A 20,223-nucleotide genomic window follows, 5' to 3' on the forward strand; every position below is an offset into this window, starting at 1 on the left:
GGCGCACGCACCATGTTCTCCCTTTGCTATATCCGGAGTAATCTAAGGTCGGAGGTACTTCACTATCCTCGCAGTGAGATGAGCTGCTTTTCAGTATACTGAGAGTATGAGTCTGCACGTGCCTGCTTGAATTGCTCGTTGAAGGGACTGAGCGCTTCGATTTCGAAGTTGGACGTGGAGTTTGATCGTAGTTGTGACCAAGCTTTAGATATGTCGACATGGTATTTTGCATCGACACTAGTCTAGCTAGGAAGTCCAACCTAGTCCACAAGCCGAGCTTACTGTGGTCCCAGAAGCGTTTTGAAGCAGCTCCCGGACGGGTGCGTGTTTCACGCACATGTAAGCCTGGTGAACCATTGAATATCTGACCTTATCGACTTCAATATTATTGTCGGGTTGTAATATGAGTTCTTCCATGTGTTCCCAAGTTTTGGTTGCCAGCACCAGTCCGGGCAACCGCTGTTCCTTCAGTTTATGCTGAGTTCCACTTGAGGTTCAAATGGTTCGGAGATCATTGATCCAACTATCAATTCGACGACTCGTGTAATTGATTGACTTCGATTCAAAATCACTTGTGAGTGCTCCAACACTGTCTATATCTATGGCGCTGCCATGCTTCAGTCAAAATCATCTGAATCGACATCGGGCTGATGATGTCGCTGTGTGTACGGGAATCTCCAGGTGTTGAGTATCAACACCGGAATATTAGCTATTCCGATTCCCTGGGGATATCCCCTTTACCTGCATGTAATTATCCTTCTCCTCCCTTTTTGGAGATCAGTCATAATATTCGAATGACATCAATATTATCAGGCTCATGGGCTCTTTGGAATAGCCTTACTGCGTAATCCTGTGCTTCGTGTTATCAGGATGCAGCTAAACCAACAGTCGCCGTGGCTTCATCTCGGGAGGTAAGAAAGAATGTGCGCCGCCCAGACAATACGGGCAGCATGCTCTTTTTCTGCTGCTTCTGTCCCCTTTTGTGAGTCCATCGGTCAAAATATGAAATGACTTTTGCTTGATCAATGGGTTCCTGATTATTCTCAATGACCAGGTTTTCGTTATGATGACACTGCAACCGGCAAGTTGGGTAAATAGTTGGCGGGGTAATCAGCCAATGTACATGGCTTTTCTGCAGAGACCCCAGCCGAGTTTGGCCGAATCGTATGAGAGCCTTGATGCATGATAGATCCGTGAGAAAGAGTAGATTGAAGTATGTGCTATTGACCCGACCATGTCCCATTGGTTGTCATACTTCTTATCCGCAAGCCCACGCGGCCCACGCCTACTCTTTCAAGTCAGGACAATGATTGTGCACTTGGTGGTTCTGAATGTAAGTAGACTAAAATATGATTTACTAAAGCAACATTACTACTCTAATATAGACTGCCGATAGTTACGCTATAGTTCCCAGAGCAGCCCTGCTGGAATCTCTGCTATCACGACTTCCAAACAACTGGAGATCACTTCTTCTTGAGCGATACTTCTCTTTGGGAAAGTATATACCTTGCTAGTGCCCTAAGGTTCTCAGAATTCACAATCCTAGGAAGAGTCAACTCCACGCCAGTTTTCCTGCGAATCCAAGTACGCAATTCTACAGACACCAGGGAATCCAAACTATACCTGGACAGCGGACTGTCCGGTTCTATCTCGTCTCTCTCGATCATGGTTATGGAGGATACTCTATCCATCAAGGCATCTAGGAGATACTCCAGCGGATCACTTCCAGCTTCGACTTGTAATCGTTTTGAGCGCAAATCGCTGCCCTGGCCAGGGTCGGTGACGCCTTCGGCACGGGATTCAGCCCTAATATAATCCACCAGAGCTCTAGGGTGGAAGCACTGCCATGGTAGTGCGCTACTGTCATCCCCTCGTGCGAAGCTGAAGGAGATGGCTTTGCCGTCGCGATTCATGGAAGACGACGGTCCGATAATAGCGCCCTTGATGACGGTGCGGAGGTGTACTTCTGTCAGAATGGCGCCTAGCGATGCCTTCAATTTCTCATCTATTCCGTGATCAGCTACATACCCGACACCCATGACCACGGGCAATGCAACCGAGACTGTTGGCTGTCCTAAAGAATTGCGATACTCTGCGAAGCTATCGTAGAATGACTGATGCAAGTTAGAGCGTTGCCTAAGGGGTATTTTCGAGCTAACTCACCGCAGTTCCGGAATATATTGATTGCCCGATGTTGCCACTGCCTGAAATGAATGAAGAGAGGGCAACGAAGAAATCGAGGTTGTCGGGTAATAGCTCATGGAGGTTCCATGCGCCCTGGTTACGAGGTCTCGTGATTTCTTGCCAATTTTCATATGTCGTGTTTTCCAACAATTTGTCCAATAGGAGTGTCAGTCAAACTCTTAAAAAACTCAAAAATAACCTACTCTGAGAATGAGAGCGCCGTGTACAACGCCGCTAGCTGGAGGAAGATCTTGGATGGATTGTAATGCCTGAGCGAGGTCTTCCCTAAGGCCGACATCACAAGACACGGCTCTTACATGGATGCCGGTATTTTCATATTGCTCCAATATCTTCTGGACCTCAGGCCGAGAAGAGCCACTTCGACCGAGCAAAACCAGATTACGGGCTCCATGCTCGACCATCCAAGGCACAAGGGAAAGGCCAATTCCGCCGGTACCACCAGTGATGATGTACGTCGCATCGGGACGCAGCAGTCTACCTGCTGGAACTTGAAGTGGTAGAGGACTCTCTGCGAGCACTCGTTCATCGGAATCCATCGTGAGGACAATCTTGCCTATGTTTTGACCGGACTGGAGTATGCGCATGCCAGTTGCAATCTGAGATGCGGGCAATGCTGTCACTGGATGAATAGGTACGACGACTCCACGGTTCACAAGGCCCACAAGGTCTGATAGACAGGCCCGGTGCTCGTCTGGCTTGTTCAAGAAGAACGTACGAAGGTCAACACCACTAAAGGTCACGTTCCGATCAAAGGGCCGCATGGACAAGTAGCTGTTCTGGAGCAGATCCCTCTTTCCAATCTCTACAAATCGGCCAATATCTGCGATAACTGCCCAAGTCTCCTGTAGAAGATTGCCGCTGAGGGAGTTGATTATCACGTCAACTCCTTTGCCGTCTGTGACGGAAAGAATTCCATCTCTAAAAGCGGAGGTGCGACTAGAGAAAATGTGATCTTTTGGAATGTTGAATCTCTCGTGCAGGAAACCTCTCTTGGCTGGAGAACCAGCCGTTGCAAAGATTTCGGCTTGTAAATGCTGCGCAAGCACGATACACGCTTGGCCGACGGCGCCAGAGGCAGCGTGGATTAGGATGCTCTCTCCTTTTCGGAGCCGACCAATGCGCATAATTGTCATTATTGCGGTGGAATAGGCAACTGAAATACCAGCAGCGTCCACAGTGTTGAAACCATCAGGAATCTTACAGGCCATCCACGAAGGTAACTGTATATGACTGGCAATGCTGCCTCCGTGCAGTGCCCCAAAAAACACACGATCTCCAGGCTGTAGGTTTTCAACATCACGGCCTGTCTTGAGCACGACACCAGCCCCTTCGAATCCAGGACGGGTCCAAGGGATCGAACCAAGGACGAGGAGTACATCGCGGAAGTTGACTCCTGAAGCCACAATGCGGATTAGGATGTCATCATTACCCAAGGATTGATTGAAAATGTCAGTTCTCTTGAAGTAAATGGAATCCGGACTCCCCGCAGAGTCAACTGTCATCTCATATGAGACCCCATCTTGCCACAGACTTTGCTCCTTACGAGTTGTGACCCCTGCTTCTGAAGCGAATACTTCCTTGGCCGCTGGCAGTGGCCGATAGCGAGGCAGATACATCATTCCTTCATGCCACGTAAAATCCTTATCTGTACAGTTCGCCATCTCTGGATCTTGAAGCCTTTGGGCGAGTTGCGTGATTGCAGAGACACCTTCCAGGTTGCGAGGCAGATTATCAAGAATTAACAGGTTCCTCGGCCCGGTTTCAAGGCGAACACTACGCAAAAGACCCTTGATCACGTCGTTGTCGGGGGTGTGATTCTCAGGAATAACCCACAGCAATCCTTTTATCTTCAACAGAACATTTTTACAAAGTTCGAAAGTGTCTGATGAGAAGTCTTTGAAAATACTCTGGCCAGGAGAGTCAAGAATTATGCAAAAAGGATCATCCTCTACCGTGATTTCGGCGAAAGGCTTGATGGACGTTACACAGCCTAAATGTTCACTGAGCACGTCTGAGACCATCTGAGCAAAATCTTCCTCCTCATTGTCAAGGAGAGGTCCACAGATAGTAGTCGATGCTGTCCCTCTGCTTTCTGACATGCCTACTCTTGTAGTCGATATCAGATTGAGTATATTTTCAGGGTCATCGGGAAACGCAGCGACTAAATTGTCTAATCCAGAGAAACCTCGATCACAGAGAATACTATTCCAATTATTCTCAGAAAGAAGAGGTCCTTCTGCAATGGAACGGTGTTTATCCTCGGCGAGCCACCAGCCGGGGAGCAAGGCAAAAGGCAGAACCAGAGGTGCATGCCTGCATGCCTCTATCATGACGAGCTTCCCACTCGGTTTCAAGAGACTTCGTACATGGTCAATAGTAGCGGCCATATTCGGAGTGGCATGTAGCACGTTCGAGGCTATAATTAGGTCATACTGCTCGAGACCAAAGCCCTGCTGTTCAGGGTCTTGGCTGATATCCAGCTTCTTGTATGTGATGTACCTTGACCACTTGGCCAACTTCTCGCGGGCCTTCTCGAAGAAGCCAGCTGAGATGTCAGTGTAAGTATACGTGAAAGAGTCTGGCAACTTTTCTTCGCCGCGCGACAACTCCTGAAAGACTGGGAAAGTAGCACTGCCAGTTCCAGCGCCGATTTCCAATACACGCAAGTCATACTTGACATCGGACAAATTGCGGACCCATCTCGCCAATGTCCAACTGAGACGCACATTTATCAAATCATCGTCGTAGTACTTTGATAAGCGATTATCCCTGAGCATTATTTCCAGCGCCTGAATCTCGCCCCGAAGTATTTGAGGGAGCTGTTCGCCTAGGGCACACATCATTTCACCTTGACCACCCGAGCTGGATAATTTGTCCACAAGTGCAGACGTGTCAATACCATCGAGGGACCTTTTCTGTTGTGCAACGACTGTTCTCGCCCAGTCCCTAAACCGGAAGAGGTAGGACGGAAGCTGGGAAAAGTCGCCTTGAGCAGTCTCTTGCAAAGCCCGGTCCATATAGTAAACAGCAGCCAGATTCAACATGCGTACGCGAGAAGTTTCGCGTTCATCTGCTGGTCCAATCTCAAGGATTTTTCGAAGTTTCCCATCGTCTTTGAGATGGTCCAGACTTGGAATCAGGTCCCAATAGTAGCTAACTGGCAGGTTCGAAACCGAGTCGCCACTGACTCCCGGCGTGATAGTGCGCAAGGTTACTGATTCCCATTCTGCAACTGGCACAAGCGAGTCGGAGCCTTTTAGAAACACTGCTACGCTTATTCGTATAATACCGGCTTTCACTTCGTAGTCGACGAGGCGGGTTACAACTGTCATCCTGAGCTTCTCTATCAGCGGGATTCTGTTCGAAATCTGAAGCCGACTGACGTAGTTAGGCATAAGTGCTGGCTTTGGACCATATTGTTCTAGAAGCGGACCTAAGCCCTGAAGACAACTGTCCAGCGTTGGAGTATCAACTGATACGGGAGATCCATAGGTTGAATCTTGTGACGAATCCAGGTCACGCAGCTCGTTTTCCATTACTGTCCAGCCAGGACCTTCCCATAATCCGACCATGCGTTTAAACACAGCACCGTAGTGCGTCCCTTCTCTCCCATCTCGGAGATATTCAAGCTCTGGATTGCGTTTCTTGAGCGTCTCGCTGTTAACTAGAGGTGCTGATGACTTGAATGTTGGGCTATCAATTGTCATCTCGTCCGGTCCCGCTTCTACATGGCCATGACAATGTGTCGTCCACCCATACTCTGCGGACCAAGTTAAGATCTCAAACACCCAGATGCTTGAGGAAATATTTTCTGTCCCGGTGGCTGCTGGTCTGAGTTTTGTGACTATATCAACGCGCTCATCTTCCTCAATTTCAAGGCTCCGTTTGGCGTGGAATTCCCGAACAAGTATACTTGGAGGGCAACTAGAAGCCGTTCTCCTAAAAGCCTCCATAGCTAAAGATAGGTAGCCGGTCATCGGGAATATAACATGTCCACCTACATTGTGATCTCTGATCCATGGTATTTCGTCGAGAGTGAACACCTGCCTGAAAGAAACCTCGCTGCCCTCTGTGTATGGACTCTTCCATCCAAGAAGCGGGTGGTATGGTTGGTTGGGATGCAGTTTTGCCTGTGTAATGCGCGACCGCATAAAATACCGTGTAGACTTGTCCCAAGCATATGGCGGAAGATCCTTGAGGACACGTGCATTGCGATGATCTGTCTGGTTGACAGCTGCTAACTGGAGTGTAGCACCCAGACAGAATAGGTTTTTAGAAAGGTCAAGTATCGCTTCTTCACTGTCTCTTCCTCGCTCCAGGCAAGCAACGTATGCGAATTGCTCTTGATGTTGGTCGCTCTGCTGCGGATGGAGAGCGTCAACGGTTTGTTTTATCGGACCTTGAAGAGCGGAATGCGGACCTATCTCTAGGACGACATTGAGTTGTTTGCCACGATGCTGTTCTATACTTGGAGACCTTTTGAATAGCACAGAGAAGATACTCTCAACTGCATCTGAGAATCTGACAGGTTCAAGAAGGTTTTTGACCCAGTATGAAGAATTGAGAGTGTCTACATCCATCTGACGACCAGTGACGGAAGATATGAAAACTGGTCGAGGAGCATCACTACTCTCTAGATTGACACGGACATCACAAAAACAGTCAATGGATTTCCGGTAAGATGCCGCTATATGCTCCATGTGTCGTGAATGATAAGCTACCTCAACTCGGAGTCTGCGAGCAAAGATGCCACGCGTATTTGCCATTTGATGGATACTGTCAATGGCTGACTGATCTCCAGAAAGAGTTACGCTTTGCGGACTGTTAATAGCCGCAATTGTCGCATATCCCTCCTTGTTGTCTTCCAGAAGTGTTAATGACTCATCCGCACTTATCCCAAGAGCCAACATGGCTCCCTTCCGACCCTGTTCGCTGCTGAGCTGAACGGCCAACAAACCACGAAAGTAAGCTATAGCAACCGCAGCTTCAAATGAAATCAAACCTGCGGCAAAAGCTGCAGCTATCTCTCCGCTCGAGTGTCCTGTGACTGCAGTTGCTTCGACTCCCCAAGACTTTAGCAGAAGCACTAAAGCGAGTTGGACGGCGGTACACGCAGGTTGACTAATTTCAGCCTCATTAATCCGGGATTCAGATTCCGTCTTGCGGAGTTCCTCTGCCGGACGTTAGTCTCATATGACATGCATGCTAGTGTAGAGCTAGGTACCTTTCAATGACCAGCGGGCGCCCAATTCGTGGAGATGAACTTCAACCTGTTCAATGGCGCGGCGAAAAGCACCGTATCGGTCTAATCCAGTAGCCATCTGGGCGCATCTTCTACTGGTGAGCCAACTTCGATATGTGGTACGTGGTCTTTGACTAAGAAAACGCGGGAAATAGAGGGGATACTTACTGAGCTCCTTGACCAGTGAACACAAACGCAATGATGGGGTTTCTTGCCCTCTTCTGTTTGGCGTTGGCAAGATGGGCTCTTAGGCTCGTCAAGGAATCTGCTGTGACTGCAACTCGGCAAGAGTGGTGTGTGCGTCGCTGCCCTAGTGTGTAGCTGAGGTCTTTCATAAGGGATCGTGATCCTTCCGCGCTATCAAGGTATGCCATGAATGAACCCAAATATGCGGAGAGGCTACTCTCAGACTTTGCAGAGAGCACATATAGGCGCTTCACCGCATTGTTGTCCGTGTCATCACCATTCTGAGCTTCAGGTTGGGCTCCATTTGTAAGTCTGGCATCATCGTTGAGATCAGTAACTTGTTGAAATTTACTGTTCTTAGTGACTTTAGGAGAAACTGCCGGCGCTTCGTCAAGAATAATGGCAGAGTTACTACCGCCGAATCCTGTTCAAATTATAAGCCATCCATTCTCTTACCAACACATATATCAATAGTTCTCCCTCACCGAAATTCGTTACACAAACTCTCCTTGGCTCATTAACTGGCCAAGACATTTTGGTTGGAGGAACCTGCGTCACGTCAGTATGGTTTCTTCATCAACCTTAGGATGATAGATGAGAACGTACCCTTAGTTTTTCCCTCCCTTCAATCTCTTCGTTGAATTTCTCGAAGTTGGCATTTGGCAAGATACACCCATGTTTGAGCATCATAACTGCTTTCACCACACCCAGGACTCCACTTGCACCTTCCAGGTGGCTGCCGATGTAAGTTAGATGGCGTTGGCAAATTACAAAGGAGCTGTCAGGGGCTTACCCAAAGTTGGATTTCAGTGAGCCGATGTACAGCGGATTGGACGATGTTCTCTCTTTTGCCAGTACGGTTACGAATGAACCAGCCTCGATTGGATCACTTGCGAGTTGTTCATTAGATTTTCGAGTTCGATGTGCTATTTGGCAAACTTACCCAACTTTTGTCCCAGTGCCATGTCCCTGATTGGCCTTTAGCAAATAACATTTAGGAATAGGGGTTATAAACGGTGGAATATACCTCGACAACGGGCGTTTCAGCAGGATCCAAGTCAATCTCCTGGTGAACGCGCAAAAGTAGCTTTTCCTGAGCGGATCTGCTTGGCATCGTGATTCCATCAGATCGCCCTCCATGACTGCAAGCCGAGTTGCGGATGACAGCATGGATGGGATCACCGCATCTGATTGCATCTTCGAGACGTTTCAACAATAAACACGCACTGCCTTCGCCTCGCCCGAAACCCGAGGCCCTTGCATCGTAGGAAAAAGATCTCCCTTCCAGTGATAAGGCCCTATTGAAGTACAGTGAGCCTCAAAAGCAAAAACTAAGAGTGTGTGAGTGACTATTGTACCCCATAGTATCTAGGAAACTCCACTGGCCCGGTCCCAGGAGCAAGGCAGAGCCACCTGCGAACGCTGCTTCACATTCCCCTGCATGGAGGCTCTGACAAGCCATGTGAATCGCATAAGTGCTACTCGCGCACGCAGCATCCAGAGCGATGCTTGGTCCTGAAAGATTGAAAAAGTACGACAGTCTATTTGCCAACATGCAAGGGGCAGCACCGACGCATGTCCATGTTGATGAAGCAGGCATATCTTCTCCCATCATGTGCCCATGTTCGAGAGAACCAATTGCTGAGAATACCCCCGTATTGGATCCTGCAAGGTCATGCAAACCAATTCCAGCACTTTCAGCCGCTTCTAAGGCACATTCTAACAGAATCCTTTGATGGGGATCAACAACCCGAGCTTCTTCAGCCCTAAGATTGAAGAAAGGGGCGTCAAACGCGTAGATATCATCAGGTAAGAAATGTCCTCCTTGGGCTGCGATACACCCAGCCTTGTCCTTATCCGGAAAATGAAATGCCGCATAATCAAATCTTTCTACCGGTACCTTAGACCAAGCGGATTTTGCTTCTGCCAAATATTCCCATAAGCCTTTTCGCCCGACGCCGGGAGCACGGTAAGAAAGACCTATTATAGCAATTGGAGAGTGGCCATCCATTTTGTATTGTGTGTTATGATATAATCTAGTAATTTAGTAATAATCTTGGACAGAAGAAGAGCCTCTATCCTACCGAGTTATAGAGATGGCCGCAGATGAGAACGAGAAATTTGTTACAGTCGACCATGATATACACTTTCCTAACTGGATATCTGCCATCCGCAGACTGTAGACTTTCCCTCAAGAGCTTGTCCCACGCGAACTCGCTAGAGAAACCTCTTTCATACACCTATATTTTGTTTTCATGGGTCTGTGGGTTTAACTATAGTCACTGACTTGTTGGATACTATGGCTAGACTCTGGCGTCCCCATGCGGCCGCTACTCCTTTCGTCGTAGTATTTCTCAGCAGGGACTTTCAGTACCACCTCCGTACAACTAGCGACTATTGCCCTCAAATATCGTATTAGTGAGCGTCAGGGTTACACTATTGGACCTATACGTTCCAGATCTGTTAGCTATCCTTTTATCATTTGGGCTGCTCTAGTGATAGTTACACACCTAGGTAAACCGAGATATCTACCCAAGTTAGGTAATACTGAGCTTCAAGTACCATGTTGGAATGCCAGCCATAAGTGCCTAGGGAGCCTTGATGGCAATTGAAACATGCTCCTGAAGTTTCACCATCATGCTTGTACCTTCTCTCGATTTATTGGACATGTTTATCTGCTTTGCGGGCTGTATTGTTACATTGTAGCCTTGATGTTTACGCAAGTGCTACCAAAATCAAAACTTTATGTTAGACAATCAGGCCTTGCTGTAGAGAAAGATCTCATGACAGCAATTCTGTCTTTTCCAAAATTCACATTCACATACCTAGGTATTTGTATAACTGTGCTAAATTCGTGAAATGCACTTATATAGTGTTATATAAGGTGCTGTTTAGATGCTGTATTGGATAATCGACGTGTCTTAGAGTCACCACACTTGTCACACGAAGTCTTGCACATTATTCAGTTGAGTTATGCACTATATGGGTCCATGGACTCAAGAGTCTAAGTAGAAAATTTTAGGAATCCGGCATCAGGGCCCCGGGATATATCTACAAGTTTCCGAGGTCCTTACAAAAGTGATATGCTGTTATGTCTAAGGTGCACTCTTCCTTGTGGACAATAAAGCATTATCAGCAAAGATGGAGATTTCCATGTCTACGGTAATGTCGCCACATGACGTTAATGAAGAAACGCTAGTTGAAATCTCGAAAGTGTGCAATATATCCCCTGAGCAAATAGAAGACATATACGCCTGTACACCTCTACAGATTGCCACTGTAGCTGAATCAGCCATCTTCACCCATGCCAGCATGTTCCACTTTATCTTCACGCTCTCTTCATCAATTGATATTGACCGCTTTTGCACCTCTCTTCAACAAGTTGTCTCGCTCAACGCTGTCCTACGAAGTCGCTTTGTCCACTGCCAGTACGGACTAGTACAGGTTGTCACGAGCGAGAATCACCATACAAAGCGTCTATCTGGAGATGTTGAGCAGTATTTAAGTGTGGAAAAATCGAGGCCATTGGATTTAGGAGAACCCTTGTTCCGAACTGCGATCATCGACCGCAAGTTGATCCTTACGATGCACCACGGAATCATGGACCATGCATCTATGACCCCTTTATTTAAGGAAATATTGAGTGTATACTATGGCTATGAACCCGAGAAGCGAGCTCAATACAAGGAATTTGTAGCGCAGTGCTTAGGAATCGATGAAGCTGAAGCGAAATCATTCTGGACGTCTCAATTCAAAGGCTCGCCGACTATCTTCCCCCAAGTTGACCCAGGATACGTTCCTCTCGCAACGCACGCCGAGAAGCGCAAGATATTTCTACCCCAGATGGGTACAGAAGTCCCTATTGCCCACATTCCTGCAATTATTGAGACAGCATGGACTTTAACTGCTTCTACTTATACTACGTCTGACAGTATTGCTTTTGGTATCGTTCTCTCCGGCCGAAGTGCCGCATTTCCTGCAGCGCAGACAACATTGGGACCAACAATAGCTATCGTTCCCGTTCAGGTAAACCTGCAGCATGGTATGAATATAGAAGGAATCCTTAGAGAAAGAACAGCAGCCCGTCGGCAGCTCCAGACACATCAAGCTTTGCAATATGGATTAACGAAAATTCGTGCTGTAAGTGAAGCGGCTCAAATAGCTGCGGGTTTTCAAACTTTACTCAACATTCGACCGCGCTGGTATGACTCTAAAAAGTCATCGGAAATATGTTACAATGAGATGCATGAGCCGTACGAACCTTTTGCACTTTCCCTATCATTCGATCTTGTGGATACAGAGGTCCTTGTAAATGCAGTGTCGGATCCAAATGTTTTATGTGAACGTCAGTTGGGTAGAATTCTGCATCAGCTCGAGCACTATGTACAATCGCTCATGGAAGCGTCTCGCCAAAAAAAGATTGACTTTCTGCCACGAGTGAATCCTCATGATTTGGAGGAAATTCTAGCATGGAATTGCACGGCACTACAAACAGTGACGGTGGAAAGATGCCTCCATGACCTCTATACCGCCAAAGCCCAGGAGCAGCCAACTGCTGTGGCGGTAGATGCTCACGACGGAAGCCTGAGCTACTGTGAACTGGAAGATAGGTCTAACCGCCTTGCTCACGAGTTGCGGCAAAAAGGTATATCGTCTGAGTCTACAGTTGCTTGCATTTTTGAAAAGTCTCTCTGGACGGTCGTGTCGATGATTGGAATAATGAAGGCTGGCGGAGTATGCGTCCCTATTGCTGCGTCGGATCCCCCTGCCCGAAAAGCAGCCCTCATATCTAAAGCGGACGCAAAGATGGTCTTGACCTCATCTGTTGAGCATGTAAACTTAATTGACTGTGCATCAGATGTCTTCGTTGTCAGCGCGGAGTCGGTCTCGAACCTTCCGGAGATTTCTGCCTGCTACGACTGCGGGAGAAGCTCTCCTGATAACCTCGCCTACCTTCTTTTCACAAGTGGCAGCACTGGACTACCAAAGGGAGTCATGCTAGAACATAAATCCTTAGCTTCTTCACTCTGCTGCATCATTCAACGACTCGGCTTGAATCCTCACAGTCGGACTCTGCAATTCGCCTCGTATGTGTGGGATGTCAGCATCGGTGAAATTTTTGGAACGGTTCTGTCAGGCGGATGTCTTTGCATTCCTTCCGAGGAAGCTCGTGAATCGAACCTCACTGGGTATATCCAGTCCAAAAAGGTGAACTGCGCATGGCTGACACCTACCGTTCTTCGCACTCTAGAGCCGGACGATGTGCCCAGCTTGCAGTTGCTTCTCTCGGTAGGCGAGGCGGTTTCCCCAGAAGCTTCGAGTACTTGGGGAAAATCTTTACGCCTTATAAACGGATGGGGCCCTTGCGAGGCTTCTATCCTCTCTACCATAGCGGAAATAACGCCTGATTCACCCTACCCGAAGAGCATTGGTACTCCGCTCAACTGTGCCACCTGGATAGTGAATACAAGGAACATAAATGAGATCTCTCCTATTGGTGCCGTTGGGGAGATCCTGATTGAAGGTCCCGGTGTCGCTCGGGGCTATCTGAAAGATGATGCGAAGACGAAAATATCCTTCGTCAAACCGCCTCTCTGGGCTCCAACTCGAGGAGGAACGGCACGACATTTCTACCGCACGGGAGACTTAGCTAAGTACAATATGGATGGAAGCATCCACTTTGTCGGCAGAAAGGATCACCAAGTGAAGATACGGGGCCAAAGGTTAGAGCTTGGAGAAGTAGAGAGTGTGCTTGCAGGCTGCAGCCAAGTGAGAGACGTTTTCATCACAATCAAAATATGTAAAGGCCGCACGGAACTTGTGGCTGTGGTGTCGTTGACCGATCCTCTTGTACCTGGACAGGCAATTTTACAAGAGCTAGCCAACGAATACACCAAGGTCACCATCCCACATCTCTACGCCATCAGGGAGTACGCGCAATGCAGACTACCATCTTTCATGGTGCCGACTATCTGGCTGGCAGTTGAAAGAATGCCACGAACACCATCAGCAAAGCTGGATCGAGTCTCCATCTCTGAGTGGTTGAAGACGAAGGATCTCTTGTCAGCAAAAGAAACACTAGATGTTGCGATAGAGACGCTGACGCCACCGTGCACTTCAGAAGAGAGACTACTGCAGTCGATCTGGAAGTCAATTTTGGGCATTCTAGAACGAAATATCGGGCGTGAGAGTCACTTCCGTCAACTCGGAGGTGATTCGATTCTTGCTATGCAAGCAGCAGGTCAGTGCCTGAAGCGTGGCTATAAAATCTCTGCCGGATCATTATTGAAAAGCACATCTCTAGCTGAGGTCGCCAAATCCTTAACCAAAATAGATCCCATAGGCCATGAATCTGTCGCAACACCCAAATCGTCATTCCACGATGAAGACGTGGGTAAACAAACGTCAATCTTTTGGGATTATGTCCTGGCTCGTGTTCCAGAACTTACTCGGTTGAATCGACAATTCAGAAGTGAAAACATAGAGGTCATTGTTCCAGCTACAAATGGACAGGAAGTCATGATTGCAGCTGGGGAAAGTGGAGGCAGAGGATATTATGTCCAGTTCGTGCTGGACTTCAGACCCGGCCTAGACGTCACACGAATCCGAAGAGCCTGCGGACGGGTTATTCGGCAAAACCCGATACTGCGTACTGTATTTGTTCGACATCGATCGGCTCTCTGTCAGGTTGTACTTAAAGATGTACCCCCGCAAATGGTCGTCGAAAGAAGGGAGTTCACGCCAGCGGTTTCGTTCCGTGAAGGTGTTGCCTTGGCATGCTTTCATTTGATTTCTGATGGACAGACTTGCGAGCAATTATACTTAGAGATTCATCACAGTCTATATGATGCCGTCTCTCTGAGAATGATATTTCAAGATCTTGACTCCGCATATGAGGACAAATCACTATCAGATGGGCCAAGTTTTCATTCTTGGGTATCGTACATTGAAACACTTGATCTAACCGCTTCACGAGAATTCTGGAAGGGCGTCTTAGATGGCGCTTCGATGTCGTTTTTAGTGCCACTGGTACCAGGAGCGACACGAGGTCACCCGCTGGATGAGAATATAAAAATTCGTGTTCCCATGCGAAATGTGACGATGTCGTTTGGAACACCCTCGACCGTGGTAAAAGCAGCATGGGCACTTCTCCTTTCTATCGCCTTAGGATCAAGGGAAATCGTCTTCGGAGAAGTCAGCACAAACCGCTATTTGACCTTGCTCGGAATGGACAAAGTGAGAGGGCCTTGCGTCAACCTAGTGCCAGTTAGAGCGGGCCTCAATCCGACAATGACTTTGGCCTCTTTGGTCGCCCAAATACAGGATCTTTCAATATCCGGAATACCTCACCATCACCTTGAATCCAGATCTATCATTGAGGACTGTACTTCATGGCCACGTTGGACTCGGTTCAGCACCGCCGTTGTCTATCAAAGCCATGATTATCTTCTAAAGACGTTCAGAATCGGTGGCACGAATGTTACACTTTCAACTAGTGGCAAGCTGGGAGATTCTACTGATATACACGTAGTAGCGATCGCGGGTTTTGGGGAGCTGGAAATCGAGTTACTCTATTCCTCTCTGACATTCCCGTACCAGCAAATTCAATGGATAACCCAGTGTTTCGCTAAAATCCTGGAATTTTTCCCTTCCCGCTTGCATGCGACTCTCACTCAAGTTGAAACTAGCATTCATGATGCTCTTGGTTGCTTCGCTGTGCCCCTAAGCTACAAAGTCCCACTAGGCAGTCCGAATGAGCTTCCAACATCTCCATCAGCCTCAGCACAAAACGTCGTCTTACGGGCCTGGAAAGAAGTTGGCCTGTCTTCAAAGGAGCTAGACAAAGACTCCTCAATGTGGGAATGCGGAGCCAACATTGTAACCTCTCTTCTGCTATCCGAATACTACCGTGCTTGTGGCTATGACATCAGTACTGAAGACATCATTGCCAGTCCCAGTCCGTTAATGCAGTCCTACTTGGTGGATGCCCATAATTGTGAAAATAACAAAATTGAGGATCCTATGAATGGTGTTGTTACTCATCAGAGCAGAAACGTTTCACAACAAACTGGACTGATAAATTATTCGGAAATTTCGGACGTGCATACCAGGAGTGCAGGAGAGTAGATGAAGTCGACCGGAGCCTTTCTTCCCAAGTATAACGGTTTCTTTATCTCTGAGATAAGCATGTTATTCTCCTGACCAGGTCCGGTAAAGATTCTATGTAGGCCGATGCAATTTTCGCAAACGTCCCGTTTTTATAGAGACTCTACTTCGTCTATGGCCGTGTATCCTACAATTCCGAATCTCTTTTATTTAACAATTATTGCTTAGGTCACACCGAGGCACTTTGAAATCGAACTCCAGTGGTATTGGGCAAGGTGTACTCTACTTGTCTGGATCCGAATCTACGGTAAAACATTCCAGCTACAGCTTACAGCCTACACTCTGGTTTATTTAGGGGTTCTCTAGTGCTTTGATATATAACATGTTTTTTTGAGGAGTCTCTCAGACAACTGGATGCGTGAGAAACCCATAACATTCAATTGAATTGTGATCATAGGGAGGACGATTTATGTCACCCAGTCCCAACAGCTAGTTACACAATAAGACACTAAATATAAGCACTGGGATCTTCTACGAAGCATGATATGGTCCCCTCTGGGAGTGACGACGGTCTTTTCCATGACGAATCAGATGATGCCACATATGGATGGAATCGCACCTTGTCTTCAACCTTGGAAGATATAACATTGATACCTATGTACATGTATCAGCTGGACATCTGGCGAGAACGGGGTACAAGTCCACTCCCCAACAACAGGTGTGGGCCCTAGGGTTTATTGTTTAACACTGGGGTTTCGTCCGTATCACTCCATGAGCTACGTAGTCTTTCAACGCTATGGCACTGGACGAATGATGGCATTGCATCATATTCGTAACACAATCGTGCCAGAAATGTTTGCCCGAAACAGTTTTGTGGAATGCCATTATGCTTCTAGGTCCATTACACTATTGTAAATTCTTGAGGTTCACAAACTTAGACCACGAGTCTCTAATTGAGTAGAAATGTCCTGGCTGCTCTCTAATCTCTCATTCTGGGGGGATTCACGACCTTTGCCGGCCGTGGTCTCCACGGACGAGGTCGTCCCCGTGCATTTGTTTGATGACACTGCGGCCTTACGAAAAGTGATTATGGCGTGGACTTTCCGATTGGAAGAGGTTCTGGACCCGGATATGCTGAATAATGCGTTGTCACAGCTTTTCCAGATGGAGGGATGGCGGAAGCTTAGTGGGAGATATAGGCGCCGTGTAAGAAGATGCTCACTGTGCTTTAAGTCTTATGCTGGCCAATGCTCTGTGCCAATGCTAACCGGTGTATAGGCTGACGGAAAATTGGAGATTCACATTCCACGCACTTTCACAAACGAGCGCCCACCTGTACATTTTACCAAGGAGAACCTCGACATGCGTCTAAATGAGCATCACATCGCGTCAACCTTGCCACGAGCAACGGGGAAGCTTGTCACGTTTCCGAGTCCGCGGGCATTTAACTCCATTGCATTGGGACCTGGCTCCCCTCGCAACTTCGACGACTATATACATTTAGACATTCCACAGTTCGCGCTTCACATCAAGACGTTCAAAGACGGTACCCTTGTGAGTATAATCCATTCTCATATGTCAGCCGACCTCATGGGACTTGCTGCAGTGGTTAACGCGTGGAGTCTTGTTCTGGCCGGGAAACCGGACATGGTGCCTCCATTCATTGGCCTCCACGAAGACGGGATGAAAAGCCTCTATGACCCCCAACCGAACGAGAAGCATATATTGTCCGGGAAAAAGCTGGCGGGCTGGCGACTTGCTTATTGGGGTCTATGGTCTTTGTATGAGTCATGGAGCTCCCATCTGGAGTCGAAAATTCTCTGCATTCCCAAGAACACAATGGAGAGATTGATGTTGGAATGCAGGAAAGACATCCGGCCTGAAAATAATATTGATGGTACTGCCAAAGGGTCTTTTATAAGTGAAGGTGACGTGCTAGCTGCACTATTTTGTCGAATGATAGCGCAGGATCAGCGTTTTGGTTCAACCCGTAACATTATGACCCTGATTGCTGTCGATCCTCGCTCTCGGGTGAAGTCTGTATTTAGCCAAAACTCTGTCTATGTGCAAAATTCTCCAACAGCTGTCTTCTTCAATTGCCCTGCGAAGGAAGCCCTTGAGTTGCCGTTGGGGAAATTGGCGTCACTATCCCGCGAAGCCATCATGACTCAAGCCACAGAAGAGCAGTTGAAGGCACATGCCTCTCTTTCAGCAGAGTCGGTCCGAGTGAGCCACATGAACGTGTTATTCGGTGACAAAGACATGGCATTCCAACTTGTATCAAATTGGCTCAAAGGGGATCTCTTTGATAAAATGGATTTCAGTCCTGCAATACTGAAAGAAGCGCCAGAAAATGTGCTCGGAGGGTCGCGCGGCCATCCAACATACTACCACTGCACGAATCCAGGAAGTGATGCACCTCTTCTTCTTCCTCTCTGCGTAGTCATGGGAAGGGACTACGAGGGGAATTTATGGCTGTCTTGTGTGATTCCAAAGCAAACGTGGCCAAAACTCGTGGAGCACCTACACGCCTTTGAGCACTAGGAGAAAGCTTTTCTTGGACTCTACCTATGTAAATAAGTCTTGCTGAGCGGCCCGAGAACTAACTCTTTAATTACACCGTTGATGCCAGCTGTAGTAGCCCTACCTCTGATATGCTGGAACATATTTCAACTGATATACCTTCATGTTACCCTAATAGTCGAAGACTTATTCTGTCGCTAAGATATTGCGATGAGCGTTGCAATAGCGGGTTGACTTCGACAGCCCACTCGGTTAGAAGCATGATATACGAAAATATCTCGTAGAGCTGGTCATATAATAGTGCACTGAGATTTATTTCATTTCTCCATGGTATCATACGCCTGGACATATCTGGAACGGGCAATGTGTCGGGAGCTCATTCTTACTCCAGAATGCACCGTATTTCCTAACCTATGATTCTATTTAGTAAAATGCAGAACCTCCCCTACCGCAGTTTGGGCGTTATAGATTCCTTCATTTCCATTTAAATTCACTTTAGTTTTTTTGGGCGGGAGGTGATTTTTAATTTGTCAGACTCTACTGGTCATATGTAGCCCCTTTTGTGAATTATCTATAGTTGACTCCGTCTTTACGCATGACCATTTCAGTTAACCAAAATGTTAATATGTACCTAGGTACTATGTAAGCGTGAAAGTTCGGCCGTCAAGGTAGCTCACCGTGCCCGTGTCAAATATAAATAAGACTCTGGATCCTCAGCATTGAACCAGCCGTCTCGCACTGTTCAGGTGTTCCTGGAGTGATGAGAAAAATATTTGATACAATCACCGCTATATTGAATACAAAAAGGCTCAACCGCCTTGGACTAGATATACCTAATTTCCAAAGGCAGAATACCCTATTGGCAAGAGATATATACCAAGGTAGGCGAGTCCACCGGTTGCATAACTTTAAAAACCTAGATAAATCTAGTATGTGCTAATAGGGTCCTAACTATTTTTGCCTCGGAGAGGAGTTCTCAGGCATACATTCAGGCATTGTTTACTTGATTACTGACAAAATAACCTTGTCGCTACAGATATTCTTGATTTACCTCTCTCATTTCCTTCTTCATTCTAACTTAACAACGACCTGAAACATAAACCAATCACCTGACAATATTGCATGCATTCAACCTAAAAAAATGTTCCCACAACTACTTCCCTGTCACCCACGACTGTCCATTCTCAGCCAACGTTTTCACCCTGCGTCGGTTACATTAGGTAGTTGCAGCACTGGTCATCCTCTAGGGAATTGATAAATATCAATCTCAATTGTCAGAAACCTAAGCAGTCTATGCGTTAGATAAGGAAGACAGCACATTACGTTTCAGCAGTAGACGGCCGATATCCTCTAATCTGACCGTATTTAAGGCCCAAAAGGCACCTGAGCATATAGGCCCCTAAGGTCCCCTATATATTCCCACTCGATAATATCTTGCCTTTGGAGTAGGTCCCGTCCTAACCATTCCTTTTACAGGTTTTTCTCTGCTGCATAAGTCAGAACAGATATATTCCCCCCAGGATCGTCAAATCGGAACTCGCTTCGGAGGCAAGACATCACTGGGTGGAGATATACAGGGTACTTTAGGGGCCTTCATGTAGAGGAACCTATAGTAAACGAGAATTTGAGTTGTAGATTTATAGACAAGTTCCTTGGCAGAATATAGATAAAGAAAAGCTTTGTAGACGTTACCAGAAGATCAGATGTGAGATAAACAGCTCCGAGGATGGCTTCCACAGATGTTGCCATCATATCATGAGATATTCTGGCTGTACCTGGATTCAGGTTCAGGCAGCCATCCAGCCCCATCTGGAATCTGAAGTGACCTAGGTTATCGTTTGATAGCAGGCTGTTGTGAATCTGCGTCCATTGACCTTTATTTGGAATGATTAACGGGGAAGGTTTTAAGATAAGACATATTTGGGGTACACCTTTAGTCAAGGAAGTCTCAATCCATTTAC

General features: G+C 47.2%; 2 protein-coding genes across 2 annotated transcripts; one reads left to right on the plus strand and one right to left on the minus strand.

The window, feature by feature from the left end:
* Positions 1-1,419: 1,419 nt before the first annotated feature.
* TSTA_106020 (polyketide synthase, putative) lies at positions 1,420-9,644 on the minus strand (the record flags this gene model as incomplete). The annotated part of the gene is made up of 11 exons (XM_002486586.1): positions 1,420-2,114; positions 2,164-2,277; positions 2,388-7,378; positions 7,430-7,539; positions 7,616-8,057; positions 8,119-8,182; positions 8,240-8,369; positions 8,427-8,522; positions 8,577-8,602; positions 8,661-8,931; positions 8,992-9,644. The coding sequence occupies 11 exons, from the start codon at positions 9,642-9,644 to the stop codon at positions 1,464-1,466; spliced, it is 7,548 nt and encodes a 2,515-aa protein (XP_002486631.1). The 3' UTR covers positions 1,420-1,463.
* Positions 9,645-10,774: 1,130 nt separating this feature from the next.
* TSTA_106030 (aminoadipate-semialdehyde dehydrogenase, putative) lies at positions 10,775-18,410 on the plus strand (the record flags this gene model as incomplete). The annotated part of the gene is made up of 2 exons (XM_002486587.1): positions 10,775-15,664; positions 17,018-18,410. 2 exons carry the CDS (start codon positions 10,775-10,777, stop codon positions 18,281-18,283), a joined length of 6,156 nt encoding a protein of 2,051 aa, XP_002486632.1. The 3' UTR covers positions 18,284-18,410.
* Positions 18,411-20,223: the final 1,813 nt, after the last annotated feature.

The sequence above is a fragment of the Talaromyces stipitatus genome, genomic scaffold (genome assembly GCF_000003125.1).
Source record: "Talaromyces stipitatus ATCC 10500 scf_1105507295511 genomic scaffold, whole genome shotgun sequence".
NCBI lineage: Eukaryota > Fungi > Ascomycota > Eurotiomycetes > Eurotiales > Trichocomaceae > Talaromyces > Talaromyces stipitatus.